We start from the raw sequence: 18,132 nt of genomic DNA, 5'->3' as shown, positions 1-18,132 counted from the left end.
GTGTGGACACCAGACCCCAAAACAAGCATGCCTTTAGTTGCACAGGACATCCAGCTGTCCTCAACCAGAGCCAGGGCCTGAGGGAACTCTCTGCCTAAGGACATCCGTGCCCTGCGGGACCTAAAACAGTTTTGCAGGGCCTGTAAGACAGAGATGTTCCGCCAGGTTGCGGACAACAAGGGTCTACCATCAAGCCTGCTCCCCCCCATCTCCTCCCCTAGAGAAGGGTGTATAATGTCTAACGCCATCTGATTACTTGTGTTTACTGCTGGTTTATTATTTTGAAATATCAATTTGTGTGTATATATAATTGTATTTATAAACTGTTGTAAACTGCCCTGAGCCCCACTGGGGGGAAGGGCGATACAGAAATCAAATAAATAAATAAAAACAAAGAGCCAAGGTGAGCAAAGCAGGTATACAGTAGGGTTTTTTGCTGATGAGGGCCCCATTTGAAAGATCCCATGCAAAAGATTCCCTGGCGTGGGGGGGGGGGAGTGGCTGTTTCTAATCAGATGCATCAACACACTACAAGTAAAGAGAAGTTTGAATTATGAAATTTCAAGAGAAAATGTATGAGGAGCCACCAATCACATAGGACTGTAGTACCTCTGGCTGTGAGCTTTGTTGTCATCACTTTTAAATCAGATCAGACTAGCTGAGTATGAGCAGTTTCATGCAGCACTTGGCTGATCGGCCCCCTTAAAGCAGCCCAATTAAACACAGCCCATGCAGCAACTGCTGGGGTCCCATCTGATGCTCGGGGACCTGCAATACTGTTTTCAGCTGATTCCATTTCCATTTTGTTTCTCAAAGCAACCTCATAACCAGGGTCATTTGATCAATGGAAACACACCATTCTCTAGAGAAAATTAGACCCTACTGTGAACACAATCCAGCCATTGACCCGGGGAGCAATTAATGATTTTGTTTATACTTTAATGGTATATTAGTCTGCTATTGTATCTTGTGATTTGCAATTTGTATTACTACAATTATTTGCTATGCTTCCTGATATTCTAAACGTTGCATTAGGCTATTAGCCATTGCTAGTTGCACTGAGTGCCCTATTACGGTGGAAAGGCAAGAGAAAGATGTATTGATAAAAGTAAAATAAATGCTATGGCACCAGACCTCAAGGTGGCCGGACAGAAGCTAGTGGAGGAGGGATGCAATTCTATACAGGGATACTTCTGCCACTAAGAACAACAGTGGACTCCTTCAGACATCATAAAGACAGACAGAGTGACACCTCAGCAATGACCACCAACCCTTCTCCAAGCACAGAGAGAATTTCCAGAGAAAGTACATGAAGCGACCAAGATTAATTGCTGGGAGGGTGGGGACACAGAGAGTTACTTCACAGGCTCTTGGCACTGTCAGTCTATGCAAATGCAGGAAAGACCTTGCATTGCTTGGCGAAAAGGAACAGGTTGGATTTCTAAATTTAGTCCAAACAAGGTTGGGTTAAGTGCCACCAGTCTGCAAGGAAAGAAATCCCGTGTCAATGAAACAACTCTGACCTGTTCAGTGTTAATCATGGATTAATCCCAGGGGAGGTGGGTACTTCTGGAAAGGGCATCTTTAACAGGCCAACACTAGCCAGCCAGAACTGTCACTGACATCTGTGGCAAAATCCTTGATGACAACCATGACTAATCCAGTTGCTTGTGGGAAGGATCAAGATGACATCACTGGAGGACAGACTTTTAGTGAGGCCCCTCAATGCAGACATCGGGCAGAATGCAGAAGCATTTGCTGGATCATTTGGGGTTGGCTCGCGCCCACCCACTATTGCTAGGACTGGAAGCAAGGCTGTGGAATAGACGGGCAAGTTCCCTTGAAGGACGAAAATGGCAGAAAGGCATTTGAAACGTTTGAAACAAGTAAGAAAGAGGAAATATTTGGGTGGTGTCGATGCTGCCTTGATAAACCTTCCTATGCCTCTTTAAGGACACCCAGCAAATCTGTTAATTTTTTAAAGGATCTATTCCGAAAGACGATTTCTACAGGCATTCAAGATAATAGTTATCAACTTCCTATTCAAAACCAAGGTTCCAGGACTGGGAAAGAACTCTGCACATATGATTCACCTTTAAAATGAATCATAACATGGCCCATTGCAAAGGTGCAAGGCATAGGCTAAGATCTGCCCATTCTCACAAGGACTTCATACTCTTGAACAAGAGCTTCCCAAAGAAGGCGGCGGGGGGGGGGGGGGGGGGGGAACTAGATTACTAATTTTCTCCTCCAGGTCTGTCCTGTTCCACCCACACAGCCAAGAAGAAAGCCAGTTTTTGACCGCTTAAGATTTTAAACTGACAGACGCTTCGGTTTGTCTAGCAAGCTGCCAACAGAAGCACCAGGGGGCAATTCACAAAACCAAATTTATGTGTCAGGAATGCAAGTGGAGTGGATCCGAGCAGAGTTCAGCACACAGCCAAGAGCCAGATAATTGCTTCATCACATGCCCAGTTTGCCACCCAACCCACATTTAATGCACCACAGAACTCAATTTTTGGCAACTTGATGGCAGTGCGGAAAGAAACGAAGTGAAGACTGAAAGGACAGCGAGAAACAGCCAAGTGGCTCAACGTAGCCATCCCCTTCCCCCACCTCCAGCGCTCCATTCCCACAACTAGGGAAGAGGGGGTGGCTTCGTGGCAGAGCACCTGCTTTGCATGCAGAAGGCCCAGGAGGTTCAGCTCCTGCCACCTGCAGTTCAAAGGAACTCAAGGAGCAGAGGTCAGTAAATGGCCTTCTCTGCTCAAGAGCCAATGCTAGCCAATACCAAACTAGATGAACCAATAATCCTGTAGCGTTCATATAGTATCATCTTGTATCTGATGAAAGGAGCTTTGACTCTCGAAAGCTCCTACCCTGAAAATCTGGCTGGTCTCTCAAGTGTTGCTGGACTCAAATATAATCGCTAGTATCAAAAACACCTGAAGTACGTTTCAAAAAAGCAACAAGAAGAAGAAGAGAAGAGGTTGGATTTATACCCCGTCCTTCACTCGGAGTCTCAGAGCAGCTTACAAACTCCTTTCCCTCCCCCTCCCCACAACAGACACCCTGTGAGGTAGGTGGGGCTGAGAGAGATCTTTCCAGAACTGCCCTTGAGAGAACAGCTCTGACAGAACTATGGCTTGCCCAAGGTCATCCAGCAGCTGCAAGTGGAGGAGTGGGGAATCAAACCTGGTTCTCCCAGATTAGAGTCCACGCACTTAACCACTACACCAAACTGGCTCTCCAACAACTCCAAACCAACTAACATTCTCTAAGAGCGGCAGAGCACCCATATCTGAAAACAAACAGCAGCAGCATGCGGGGGGAGGGGAGGATAATTATAACTAAAGCAAAATAAAGCAGCCATTGTTAAGAAACAAGGAGGCAGGACAAACCTCACCCCATCAGGCATTCAGATGCAAAGTATCATTAAGAAAAATATGGTACCTGGGCCTGGAGAGCCAAACAAGGAAGGCAAAAGGCAAGCAGGGCACTCGTGGAGCTACCTTGAGCTACTACCTCACAGGATTGTTGTGAGGATAAAATGGGGGGATCAACTCTGCTGTCCTGAGCTCCTCATGCAATAAAAAATAAAAATAAAAAGAATAAACAAGCAAGAGCAGATCAAAACACCCATAAGCATTATGGGGGCTTCACATCTCTTCCAAAGTTGCTAAATTCAATTTTGCTTCGACTGCCCGATTCTAGGGGGCATTCTACAGAAAGCCTGCACAACAAGTTCTGAATCATTTAGAATCCGAATCACTGTGTCTTGGTTACGCCTGTTTCCAATATGTTTTTACAGAAAACAGCAACAGGCCATGAACGTGGCTACCAGGAGGACAAGCGGCTTCTTGGGAGTCCTGCCAGCACCAACATCTCACTTGCTCGCCAGCCAACGGACGGTGCGTCTCCACGGCTGCTGTGAGCAAAACCTGGGTTTTCAAGTCTCTCCCCTGGAGCACTTCTGAATCCACACTCACTCAAAGATGAATCCCTGATACACCATCACCATCTGGCAGCAAGCCAGGAGCAGGCAACACGGAGCATGTGCAAAGTGCTGCTCCCAAGGCTACCAACCCAGCTAGAAGTTTCATGTAAACCTGCCCTGAAAAGTACCAGGAGAATGTCAGGACCAGAAAACAAATGTAGATTAAGAAAGAAAACAAACCAGAGAGATACACAAATTTTGATTCCATTCCCCTTCGCAAAAGGCACAAGCTGTGTTGCACTATTTCCAACCACTTGCCTAAAAATAAGACCTGCATTTTCTCAGTAGTCATGATTCTCAGTATACCACATGGGGGGGGGGGGTGCAGAGAGCAACAGACGAAGCAGCCAGCTAAAAAAAGAATCTATTATCATTAACTGGGCTGTCACTAGCAGTGACAAATAAATGAATTTGATGGTTTCAGATCAGTCATTAGCAGACCTACCCCCAGGCTGATAACAGCTGAGTGCCTGGGTAGACGGTGAGGCTCGGAAAGTTGGGAAGCGGAGAGAAGCCGGGAAGGGCATTGCCCAAATGGCGGCCTCTCTGCTCTCTTCTGCCCTACACCCAAGCGGCAAAAAGGCTAGCGTGTGTGGGAACGGATCCTTAAGTCTCATCGGACGGAGCCTGGCACACAGACATTGGCAAGAGGGAAAGGGGGAAGCAAAAAAAGAAAAATGAGTAATCAGATGTAAATCATCTGCCTGTTCTGACACAGGGCACCATGATGACAACACATACACACACAGAGAGAGAATTCATCTTAATGCAAAAGGAGTCCTCTCTTCCCCACCCACACTCTCCCCCAAAGCAGCAATGATAACAAGAAAACATACACAATGCTCAATCAATGCAAGGTAGGATTCTCTCTAAAAAGCCTAAATGACACAGGAGTTATACTTCAGGTCTCTCCGCTTAGCATTTTTTGCCCAGTACAGGGGTCATATTTTGAATGTAAGAAAAACCAAAGTGGCCAGCAACATTGAGTCCCTGGTACACAAGCCAAGAAATAGCCAAAGGGCTCACCTTCTCCAGAGGAAACCACAACACGGGGCTTTGACAATCCATAACCACAGCAGCTGCTCATTTCCCCAAGCTCATGACTAGGCTCAGATAGGGACCAAGAAAACGAGAAACTCTACCAAAGCCTCTTTTGTTGTTCATCTGAGGAGAGGGAGGGGGAAGAAGAGGGACAGATTTAAGAGCGCACTGCCTGGGTTTCAAGTTGGGAGAAAGCTGGAGGCACGTAAAAGAGATAGGTGAAGCTGCCTCACACCAAGCCAGACCACTGCTCCATCAAGCTTGGTACCGTCTACTCTAGGTCATCGTTCTCCAAGGTCTTGGGCAGAGACGGATTTCTCCCAACCCCCATTCCCCAAGACCCCTTAAGCAGGGGTATCAGGGACTGGACCTAAGTTTGTTTTTTGTTCTTTTGCATGCAGTTGCAACCAATGTTCCCTCTAAGCTGTGGAGTCTTGTGAGCAAAAATTCAACTTTGTGAGCTACTGGCTTTAAAATTGTGAGCAAGTGATTTGGCTACTGCATAAATCAGTTTGTTTTAGAGCCATCCTTCCTGAGCTGAGACAAAAATGTGTGAGCCGGAGGCTAAAAAACTGTGAGCTAGTTCACACTAACTCAGCTTAGAGGGAACCCTGGTTGCAACCGACGTTTTGGTGACTCTGTTAGGTTTTGAAGGCAAGAGGCGGGCAGAGACAGTTTGCTCTTGCCTGCCTCTGTGTGGCAGCCTTGGACTTCCTTGGAGGACTCCCATCCAAATGCAAACCAGGGCCGGCCCTGCTTAGCTTCCAAGATCTGACCAGATCAGGCTAGCCTGGGCTACTCAGCTCAGGGCAAGCGAGGACTGACCACACCACACACCCAAAGGTATACAATTTAATCTGCCCTTTCGCTCAAGGCGCTCAGCCTGCCCACCCACCCCCACCCCACTGCCGCTGTGGTACAGATCAGACAAGATGTGCTCCCGGGCCCCTGGATCTGAGTCTAACACTCACTGCTGCACCACACTGGCTGTCTACCACGGAGCCACTGCTCCTGCCTAAAGAGGAGTCCTTAATACCAACAGCTCTGTCAGGAGCTGAACAGGAAACTTCTGGGGGGCTGACTCAGGCCCCCAGCCATCCATTCACACACACAGCATTCCTCAAGCGAGTCACCACAAGACCAGCCTACCAAGCGTTGGGGGGGGCGCCTTACAAAAAGCTGCAGTCTGCAAAATTACCAGCTTCTTTTCTCCGGTTCATCCAATCAGAGCGGAGAAAGTGGATTATGAAGATAGCTACTGAAAAATTCCAACAGCAGTCATATTGATGGATGAGGCATGAAAGCCGATCTTGGTTTAAAGCACAGGCGGGTGGGCACGCACACGGGAGGTCACAGACTTGTTCCTTCTCAGAAAGAAAGAGGCCCAAGATTCTGCAACCATTTGGGGGGGGGGGGATACAAAGAAAACACACACCAGCATCTTACAGAACTGGCACAGAGCACTCAGCTAGCAATACATTTCCCTCTGTTGGCTCCAAACTGTAAACTCTGGTCCAAAAAGGAGAACTACAAACACAACAGATTTGGTCTTTGCTCTCCCATTGTTAACCAGATTATTAAATGTTTCGGTCCTGAAGATCAGGTTTGAGAAGTCAGTCAATTTTTGTTTGTTTTCATCCTCCAAAGCTACAGCAGGTGCCTGCCTCAGCAGGTGCCCCCCCCCTGTCCCCCACCACCAGCCATGAAAGCGAAGCCTCAGACCAGTCACACCCCTACAGCAAGGTTCTTAAAACAAAGGCCGCTTGGCATTGTTGACAAAGAGTGTAGGATTACACATTTGCAATCTGCTGTAAATAAGCAGGCAACTGTTGAGGTCCCAACTAAAGAAAGACAATTCACAAGGGCCACACCAACCTGCAATTTCTTTCCTTCTGATCCCGTTGCAGCATCACAGGAGGATCTTGTACCAGCACAAACAGGTACAAGACTGGATGCTGCTGAAGTCACAACAGACAAACAAAATGCCAGAAAGTAACAGGAGCCATAACTGATCAGAAAAATATAAATACCCTATTTCTGCACTCACTAAAAAAATCTAGGCTAACACAGTCAACCACACCTGAAGAGCTGGCAATCCAGGAACGGCTTCCCAGGAGCAGCAGCACCACACAAAATAGCAAATCCCACAGTTCTTAGGACATATCCTCTCTGAACTCAGGCACACTTGGTCAAATTCTGATCACCACGCCAGAGACAAAGATCAACTGTTATCAGTAACCACTGCTTACCCTAAGATGAAACAGAGGCAGCCTGGAACCCTGGTTCCTCAGGGACTGTTTGGCCAGCTCACCTCAGCCTCTAATGGCTACTCAAGCATGACCACAGTCCGAAGCACCTTACAGGGCCACAAATAACCAAGCATGTGCAAGCCAGGGGAGGGAGGGAACATAATTGGAGGGCTAGCAACTTGCATGGACCAATTTACATAGCTTCATTATCGAAAAACAAATCAAACAGTAACACTAGCTTGTGGTTTTTCTAAAAAAAGAGCAAGAAAGGTTTCTATAGTGTAGAAACAATAACAATGAATGCAAGAGAGGCCGGAAAAGTGTAACAACTTTGCTCAGCAATTCAAAAAACCCTGATATTACAGCCAGACGGTGGTTTTGGGGTCCCCCCAGTGGTCCCCCTCCAAGCACACCAACACCATGGGAACACACACAGGCATGCACACTCCTAACAGAGGGAGCGCAACACAACTTTTATTAGTTGCTGTAGATTTTCCGGGTTGCGTGGCCGTGGTCTTGGCATTGTAGAACCTGACGTTTCGCATTCTCAGAGGTATGAACACAGAAAGATGGAGGACTCTCTGTGTCAAGGACAGCAGGCAGCAGATCCGGAAGCAAATGCGCGGCTGTTCCGGAGTCGTGTGTGAGATCCCCCATTCCTGATGGGAGCAGATGGACCCAGTCCTGGACCTCAAGAGGTGCCCAGGCCTCATCCCCAGCCCTGGCCGACCAGCACTCAAAAGAAAATATCACTCTAGAAGACTCCTCTTGACTGTTTTATTACAAACATGCAAAACCAGCCTGCATCCTTAAAGATCCCAGGAAACAGGAGAGGACTTGGACAGTCTTGAGGGGGTCAAGAGATCGGACACCTAGCACAAATTTCAGAAGATCCAACTGTTATACACTGTTTACTTTACAGAGCGTCACACCAGGGATGCTCTGTTATTTTGTGCAGAACTCTATGGTTACCAGAGAGTTTTGCCCAAAATACCAGAATGTTGCCATGTGACGTCCCCGGCGTGATGACATCACTTCCATGACGTCATACTGAGGACATCACACCAAGCTGTGGCAGTTGGGGGTGGGGCTTTCCCTGCCAGCCACTTGGCCGGCGATGGGCAGGAGCCTGCAAAATTGGGGGATCCCCCACTCCCACCTGGGGGGCTGGTGACCTTAGTAAAAGCCAAGAAAATACACTGTAATGGTGCAGTAAACAACACTTTCTTCCTTTAGAAATATGCCATCCTGAACAAATCCATTTTATACATTCTGCAAATAATAGATGCACCAGAGCCTTCCTGACCTCCTCAGGCAGGCTGTTCTACCCGATGGGAGCCATGACAGAGAGTGCCCTGCTAGAGGCAACTGCCCATCTCACCCATTTGCAAGGTGGCACCTTCAGGAAGCCTTGCTCAAATGAGTGGCAGTTGTCACACTGGGACATATCAAAGATAATCTAGTTAAAGATGCTTCCATTTTTACAAGAAAAAAAATTGGCAGACACCAAGCAGTGGTTAGATGGTTCAGAAGACTTAATCGGGCAGCTGATCTTAAAAATACATATTTTCATTATTTATTGCACTAGCACTACCAAAAAGTTCTTTCTGTCTGATATCCTTTTTGCAAAAAAACAAAAAACTTCGTTTCTACTGTAAAGCCCTTTTTCAAAAACAAAAATATTGCCAAATCACAACAGCTTAATAGCAAAGACTAACCCAAAAGGCAGGTGCAGAACAAACTTGGAGCTTTCCACCTGGTGAAACCACATGCTGAGCGCCTAAGAGGCAGACATATGCTTTAATATTTCCTTGCACCTTTGAAACATTCACTAGGGTGAAAATAAAACCCTGTACAAGCAGGATTTTAGTTGTTTGCATGATCAGAAATCCTCACATTACCCACAACCTTACAAAGCCTTACAAAGCATTCTGCAACAAGCTACTAAGAAGTCAGTACCGGGGGGGGGGGGGGGGGGGGGACGGGGGGGGGGGGTAGAGCACTCCCACTGATTAAAATCAAGATATTAAACCACATGCTTATATCGGGGGGGGGGGGGTTGTTCCCTAATCACTTAACTTTTGGCTGGATCGTGCCCTTTAAACAGGAACAGCCTCCAAAATTTTGCGCAGAATTTGGACACAGAAATGCTGTTCTAGCAAATCCTGCTCTAAAAACCAAAGCAACATTACAAAAAATCTGCTGTGAGAACATGATCCGCCTTGCTCTTCCACTCTGGGTGAGAGTTTTAATTGTTGCCATGCTTACATCAATACACACCACGTAAAAATACACAATCTGCATGCTCGCATGTTTTCCAGTGCTTCCCATCTAACCTGGTACATCCTCATGATATTAAATTATTTTGCCCCAATCCATAGCCTTGAGCAATCTAGGACAATGCATTGCACAAGAACGGTGAACTCTGCAGCACCAAGAGACTACAAATCCACAGCTTCAGTGCAAATTGGAGCAAAAGCCCACAGGTGAAAGAAAGCATGCAGGACCTGGAACAAATAATAAGAGAAGGAAGGGCAACAACCCTGAACACGCTGATGGCATATTACATGAAAGTCAGCTGGGCTGATGGCCCAGAACTCAACAAACAAACAAAAACAGTGTACCCCTGTAGTTTTCATGCATCACTATTCGTAACTGTAAATCGAACACAGAAATGTTTCTTTTTTTAAAAATAGTGTAGCCTTAAAGGGAGTTACATAAATGCCAGGCAATCATTGCTTTTGGGCAAATAGCTTGACAAATTCATCGGCTGAATTCAGAAGATCTACCAAACCACGTGCTTGTTTAGTTCAAGAACAAGCCTCTGAAATCCTGGGGCTTCCACCCACTCTCCTACACACCTCTGAGATTACAGGCTTCCCTGGAGACGACAAGTTGCAATTCATAAGGATGCCCCAATTAAAAGCATTCTGCAACTGTGGTTTGTTCCTTGTTTTCAAACCAGGATTCTAAATTGCAATTTAATCCTCTCTTAGAAATGTGGGTTTGTAGGCAAGAAACAAAATCACAATTTGTAACGCAACCCAGCAAACCTTCAATCTCCACGTGGCGTAAGCAACAAGAGGAAGGATGCATGCAAAGCAAAAGACTTCCAGGGCTCGTATCTGGAGCAAACAAATCCAGAATTGTTTGGCTGCCTGAATGCAGGAACTGTTTAAATCACTCTGCTGAAGGGAGGTAGAAGAGCTGGCAAAACAATTCCTTCTGAGGGCTTCTCCTCCTATATAAATCCATATGGCACCTGCCCTTTGGTACGTTCATGCTGTAAGGCCCCAGGGCAGGCAGGGCCTTCTCACCTGCGGAATGCCCTCCCCAAGCAGGTCTGCCAAGCAACTTTACTGTTGTGTTTAGAAGGCTGGAATGAACATGTTTGTTCAGCCTGACTTTTGAACTGCTATCTATTGATGCAGTTGATTTTGCCCAGTTTGATACACTTAAAGATAAAGGTTCCCTTGCTCAAAAGCCAGTCGAATCCGACTCTAGGGTTGCGGTGCTCATCTCCGTTTCCAAGCCGAAGAGCCAGCGCTGTCCGAAGACGTTTCCGTGGTCATGCGGTCAGCATGACGAAACACCAAGGCACACAGAACGCTACCTTCCCACCGAAGTGGTACCTATTTATCTACTTGCAATTTCTTGCTTTCGAACTGCTAGGTTAGCAGGATTGATACAGTTGATTTTGCCCAGTTTGATACACTTAATCAAAATTAGAGTCCAGTAGCACCTTAATGACAAGAAAAAATGTTTGGTGGGGTTTGAGCTTTTTTAAGTCAAAACTCATTTAACTCATGAAAGCTTTACACCCTAGGAAATTGTACTGGTTCTTAAAGGTGCTGCTGGACTTGAATTTTGTTCCGCTACTACAGACCAACACGGCTGCCCATCTGAAACCCTGACCTGGGACTCAACAGCAAGGCCATCTAGAATTCTTTTTTAAAAAGTAGTAATAGTTAAATCTCCTGGCTGCCTTTGGCCACTCGCTTTTTATAATCCATACCAGGAAAAGTGATGTTGAAAGTGAGTGATATGGTCTATGAGAATATTCATACTGGGGTCAGGAAACAGGGTTGTCGCAACTTTGGGGTTCCTTTTTCAACTACTGGTGCAACTGCATCTATTTAAGCTGTAAAATGCAACATCAGTGGGGTGGGTGTAGCTTAGTACTGCTGTTCTTTTGTGGGGGTTTTTTCATTTACAACATTCCTGTATCAATTTTCCATGCAAATGATTCTGAGTTATTTTTCTACAGCACCACATGTGGTGTTTCCATTTCTCCTCTGGGTGTACCTTTTAAATTTAACACCACAGAGCAATGACTGTCAAAAGTTCACATGCAGAACACTGGCTTATGGGGAGTACTGCTTCACGACAAACCAGAGTCTCTCCAAATCCAGTGAGACACCTATTTGCTTCCTAGCCTGTCTCTCCATAGTCACTGTCCTTAACAAATGGACAGAACAGCAAAACAAATGGGCGGAAAACTAGCCTTGCAAGCCATGGTCATCAGAGGGTTTGTGGCTGAGATTCTCCAAATCCAAAAAGGGAAAAAAAAACCCTGCAGCAAAAGAAAAGTGTAGAAACAGGGCTAGCCGGCTGGACTCTAGTAAACAAGCCGGATCATTCACCGCCTGTGCCCATAAATTCTAAGAAATTAAGTCTGGGTGTGTTCGTGTATGGCTTTTTGAAAGCACACAGTGCCAAAACCACTTCACGCCTATGCTAAGCACATTTCATTAGACCCATTTCCCCCCAGTATTTCATTCCTAACTGAACAAATCTCCAGGAAGATATCTCCATGCCTTCTTGCCGACCGAAATCTCATGACCTCCCTCTTTCCACTCCCCAATGGAAAAAAAGAGCAATGCTAGCCAAGTGCACAGAACCTACTAGTTCCAACGGTGGGAACACTCTAGGGGATATGCCATTAGTGCTAGATGTTCCAGTACTAGTTTAGAAGAACAACCTCAGCATGCATTTTTGAAAAGGAGGGGAGGGAACCCAACGTGCCCAGCCGCACAGACTGAAAGTATTTCCTCCACTTCAAAGCAGACAGCAGCAGTGCCCTGCTAACACCTACAGCCAGCTCCAAAAGCTGGCCTTCCAGCAGCCTGGGTGCCGGATCTGCTTTCGAGGTAGCAGTCATACAAAAGCTCTTTTGAACATGACTGACATGTCCTTGCAAGAAACCCAATGCATTAAAACAAGGCAGCCCTAAAAAAAGAACAGGTCACTTATCCAATCATACTTAAGGCTCTTTGTTTCAATGCTTCTTTCCCAGGCATTCCCAAGCTCTCCAATTCAGACTTTCCCAACAGCAGCCAGAGGCTCACCCGCTCCAAAGCTCATCAACAGAACTAACACTTCTTAGAAAATGTACGCACAAGATAGACAGAAGGGAGGGAGAACAACTCCACACGCACACACCAGTCAACAAACGAGAGAATCACCCTGGTCCATCTCCACTGGAAAGTTCAGCCTCAAACAGACAAACAAGAAATCCTTAGTTCTGACAGCTCTTCAACACAGCAATATTTGGTTATTAAGTTCAGAAGACTGGGGGGGGAGAAAAGCCCCAAGGCTTCTTCAGCCAGACGCACAATGACAGAAGAGTCCACGAGGAGATGGTTGGACTGGAAAAAGGCATTCGTTCATACGAAGCAGAGTTCTTCTGTGATCCTGAAGGACTTTAAGATACCAGGTACTCCAAATCTTTAAAAAAGCCTCCAAATTCCTCTCCACCACCGCCACCCCCAACTCCTCCTTTCAAAATGTGAACTGCCCAGCAACAACGAGACCATCTGAGTGCGCCTAAAATCCTATTACTGATTCTTCCTTCTTACCTTAGGTTGAGCTCGTCGGGGAAATGCGACTTTAGGATCAATCTGCATGGGAGGAAAAAAGGAAAGCAACATAATTTGTGGGTTTTCTTCGGAAAGGCAAAAGAGGAAAAACATACACTAAATGATTAATCCCTCATTTCTCAGGTAGGGAGAGCCATTTGAGAGCAACTGATTGGTATCAAGGCTAAAGGGAGGAAGAATTAAAAGAAAATGAACCCATATATTATGGAACGGACAGCAAACTTGAGTCTTCAAAAGGTATAGCCCGGAGTTCTCCATAGCCAAACCCGCCCACCGAATTTTGGATGACAAACCTGGAGATATCTTTTAGAAAGAAATTCCTTTTAATTTTCAAACACACCATCTTATGGACATTAGTAAGTTTTTTTTTTTAGAGGGAGTGTTGATGTTTCCTGCTTCAGATTAAAAATAGCATTCTAAGTGAACGTTCAGTTAAAACAACTCACAAGAAATGCACTTTTACAACTGCATTCCTGATTTAGCTTTTAACAGTCACCCGAAAACCATTTCTGAACACAGAAGAAGCCATTAACTTGGATGACTGATGCTAGCCCTCGGTGAAAAGGAGCCACCTATACAGGGAAAGTCTTATTGTGTTAAAAAAAAACCCTGCTTAATCTGACACCATGTTATGGAGAGGCATGGGGCCATCTGCATTTTTTCACTGTATGAACAAAAGCAATCAAGCTCTAACTATCACTGATAACGGCCATGCAGCTTTGGAGCCAAAACTGCAGGTTCAGAGCAGCCGTTTACACAAAAATGAAGATCGGTCACATAGCAAATTGAAGAAAACGCTAATAAAATACCTCATAAAATCTGAGATTCTAAATTCACTCTTTCAGAGATGCAAGTTATCCATTAAACTTAGCTACCCAGTAAATATGTACGGGACCAAAGAAATACAAGTCTCACTACCTCCTGGACATCACCTGAAATATTTAGGAATTGCTTTGTGAAAACAAATCCTACACCCACCTGAGATATCTTTCTAAATGTATGAGCGAAAGCTAGAAGACATGCACATTATCACAGAAGCTTATAAATGGCTTCCAAAAAGAACTTATCATCGTGATTCTGAGCATGTTACTGAGAAGAGTACAAGTGTGTTTCCAAGTGGCCGGGTGGAAGCTCTTTTTCAAGAAGACGGTTGTACCCATTTTAGAACTAATGTTTGCAAGCCATTATTGTCAACTGCTTGTAAGATGGGGGTCGCCGCTGTAAAGCCTACCTTCTATTTGCATGCAGAGGCTGAATGTTAACTCTCAGTCTGGGGGGGGGGGAATAAAAAGTTTTGCTCAGCTGACGGATGACAGCAGAACCGCTTCCATGGGTTAAGAAAATATGCCTTTGTTGCCTCCACAATAGAGGATGTTTGCAATTTGCTCTTTGTTCAACAACTGGCCTTTCTCGTGGGTATGTGCTATCACACCCTTTCCATATGAGAACAAACTTTTAAGAAAACCATCTACCTGAGAAATGAGTGATTACATGCCACTGTATAATTCACAAAGCAGAGTAATCGAGAGAACTCATAAATACTTCATCTACGAAGCCAACCCTTTCATAGAGATTAACATTATCTACATATGTATTCAGCACTGGCTAGGTTCTTGTCTACCAGAGAAATACAACAGGTGTAGATTTCCCCTTGAGTTGCCCAAAGAATTTGGGGGGAGGGGTGAAGAGTTAAGGACAAACATACAATTGTTCTTTGAACTCCCAGTAAAGTTTGAACTGTTGCTTTTTAAAAGCAGAAAATCAAGCCAGTGGAAAAGAGAAAACTGTACAGTGAACTTGAACAGAATTCCCACAATGTTGTTTTTGAGATTTTCCACTGGCACACAGTTTGGTATGCCTTCTAGTTCTAAAACATGATACACAATACAAAAACATCTGAAATTCAACAAAAATGGGTGCTCTTTGCATGGGCAGGGCTTCAACTTTTTTCAAACCAAAAACAGTGCTTTGCAGCCCAGGGCATCCTTCAGCCTTACTTGTGGTCAGCATGGAAAATCCATACCTGTTGCACTTCCCTGTCAGCTATTGAAGATAAAAAAAGAAAAAGAAAAACAGCCAATAGAAACATAAAGTCTACTAAAAAAATTAGTTAGTTAGATACAAAGCTACTTACTGTATCTACAAGTCCTCTAGGAAATGACTAGAATAATAGTACTATTTCTGATACGAATGGCCATTACCTAGACCAAGCTTTAAACGCAACGCCTTCCATGTCAAAACCCAACCGAGCTGTTTCCTGTGCTGAACGTTGAAACAGAGTCAAACGCTAGGCAATGCTGAATGACAAGAAACTATCAGAGGTCTACAAGTCAGCAGCTAATAGGCGAGAACTTGTCTGAGCTTTTAATTCTGGAACAAAAGCGGTTCAACAACAACAAAAAGGGGCCTCCCGCACCGACACCCTCAAGCCTGAGAGTGCATCACAACATAATCAAACAGAGGTCATCTTCTCTTGCTTGATGACATCATAAATCAAAACAATGCAGGCACTCCTGGGCCCGTTTCCTAGCACTCTCCCCTCCCCAGAAAGTTACTATGGGAACAAAGCTTAAGTATACACAGTGGCATGCGCATCCCTTGCGAGCCTCTTCTTTCTCTCCCTTTGCTGGCTTCCCCCCTATCAGGTTGGGGTTTTTTTAAATTGTAAACCCCTGGGGGGGGAGGCAGATTTGCCTTCTTTTTGCTTCTCTATTGTATGTCCTGTATGCTAATGGCACTGAATAGACATATATCATTAACAGATGAGGATTTAATCTCATGGGTAGGTAAGAGTGCAACCAAAATAGCTAACTTCTTTCCCAGGACTTGGATGAATTTTTTCACATTGCAAAACAGATTTTCTTCCTCCTTGAGTTTTTACTTAGGCTTATTGCTAACACATAAAAATGTACCACCTCTCTCTCACACTCTCTGTAGCACCACAAAAACCATATGAACTGGTCTCTCATCACCTTTTGCCACCAAATCAAGTCATTAAGAAAGGCTCCAGCACAGGGTACATGCTCAGACAAGCCCAGCAGAATTTGTCCCCTAAGTTAAAGCAACTCCAAAGGGGGGGGGGGGGAATTCCACCTGTGCCATGCTGGGCAGTGGGAGAAAAATGAAAATGCCAGTTTGGTTTCTAACCTTTTACTTTTAAATCATCATTACAAGGCAGAACTTTGTAGCATTATAAACATAACCCCTTTAATGCTTGTGTTTGAATGAAAATACACATTCTTACAAACTAGAATACAAAGGGTTTTTAAAGTCATTAAAATAGCTGATTTTGTGTATTTCCTTAAGTATCCTGTTAGCTGTATCAGACTCCCCTCTCCTCTAAAAGCTGTACCCCCAACCCATCACAGAAGCACCAATGACCTCAATGTCCTTTAAATTATAAGTTTGCTCAAAGCTTGTTAATGACTTGCAAGGGAACTAAGAAACAGCAGGAGAAATACTTCTGTCTGTGCAAGGTTACAACTTCTAAAAAAGGTTCTGGCTGAGCATGTAAGTTTCTTATAATGAAACTTAGCTACTAGCTGATACCCACCCAAAACTGTGCACATTATCATTCTTCAAAATTAATTGCTAAAGCTGAAATTGGGAGGATGAAAAAGGCACCATGATTTGGGGGATGTTCTCCAGGGGATCTGGCCAGCTAATAAACATTTTACCAAATTGTTTCTAAGTTATATAAAGCCCAAATGAGCTTTCAGGCTCAGCAACAGCCTGGGTTTTCTTCAACAAAGTTAAGGAATTAATTTTAAAAAGCTAGCAGACTTGTGCTTTGAGCAAACTCAACCAAAGAAAAGGGACACTGTCTCTTTAAATAAGCCTGTCATAGTCATAATATTGCAGGAAATAAAGGAGACATTAAAGCACAGAGCCGAGAGCAAAACAGCAATGCCACCACGTCATGTAACATACCGTCTTGGAATCTAATTCATGATGGGGTTGAGCTAATACTTTATCTACACTTGCCGGATCTGCAAATGTAACAAAACCAAAGCCTCTGAAAAAAAAAAGAGACAAAAGCCAGTGGGAAAAGGAACAGCAAGAACTAGAGAGGGGGGGGGGAACAGACAGAAATACAAGATAAAACAGCTTCACTCTCAATTATGATTCTCTCCCACTTCAACCTGCCACGTCTACCCCACTTAATAATCTAAGACTCAAAAAGGATAAAAAGGCAGACCCCACATCTAATTTTTCCAGCCCTCTCTTGTACCCCACCCCTTGTCCAAAATACACCCACATTTTCACACTCAATTCATCCTGCTTTTAAAAGAAGTTAAGAACTGACAGGGTATGACCAACGCTGGTTAAGAAAGCTAGAGATACTTCAAAACAATGAGAGTAAGTTTCTGCAAAAGGTACTCTGTAACATTTCACATTCCCACCCACCTCCACCCCCACTAGAATCCTGACCAATGTCAACAGCAATAAATAAGAAGCTGAACTTCAACCAAAAAGAGTTTTGAAGTTATTCTGAAAAAGGATTTCCACTCCCAGCAATTCTTATTTTGTTTGTTGGCACTTGGTATACAGAAAATAAAACAGCCATACTTTCAGGCCACACACACATTAAGGAAAACTTTGATTTAAAAGAAGTGAGACACTTTACCTGGAACGTTTTGTAGTTGGGTCTCTCATCACCATACATTCTCTAATGTCTCCAAATTTGCTAAAATAGTCTCTAAGGTTATCTGCGGGCGGCGGGAAGAGAAGAGAAAGAACATGAAAGAAGATGGGGGAGTGAGGAAGGGTTAAAAAAAAAAAAAGATAAATCAAGGAAACAGAACAGCACCATTTCAGCCCCTCCAAAACACAAAAGCGAGATTTAATGTGCTTTGAAAGAAGAAGCCGGGAAAGAAGAGAGCGGCAACCGTGAGACGCCTCTTTTGCTTTCTCTTCTTCTCTCCCCCCCCCCCCCCCCTCCAAACGGCCGCCCCGCAAAGAAAAG

At 44.7% G+C, this 18,132-nt stretch overlaps 1 protein-coding gene across 1 annotated transcript in view; it reads right to left on the bottom strand.

The window, feature by feature from the left end:
• Window positions 1-17,892, bottom strand: part of MSI2 (musashi RNA binding protein 2) — a 570,680-nt gene extending 552,788 nt beyond the window's left edge. Inside the window, exons 1-3 of the mRNA XM_015421923.1 lie at window positions 17,794-17,892; window positions 17,097-17,181; window positions 13,146-13,187 (exon numbers count right to left, since the gene is read on the bottom strand). Coding sequence (XP_015277409.1) covers window positions 13,146-13,187; window positions 17,097-17,181; window positions 17,794-17,828 — 162 coding nt within the window. The 5' untranslated portion in view covers window positions 17,829-17,892. The remainder of the gene's footprint in view (window positions 1-13,145; window positions 13,188-17,096; window positions 17,182-17,793) is intronic.
• Window positions 17,893-18,132: the final 240 nt, after the last annotated feature.

The sequence above is a fragment of the Gekko japonicus genome, unplaced genomic scaffold, assembly GCF_001447785.1.
Source record: "Gekko japonicus isolate JY-2015 unplaced genomic scaffold, Gekko_japonicus_V1.1 scaffold43, whole genome shotgun sequence".
Taxonomy (NCBI): domain Eukaryota; kingdom Metazoa; phylum Chordata; class Lepidosauria; order Squamata; family Gekkonidae; genus Gekko; species Gekko japonicus.
Note: the sequence above shows the minus strand (reverse complement) of the source record. Positions and strands in the feature narration are given on the sequence as shown.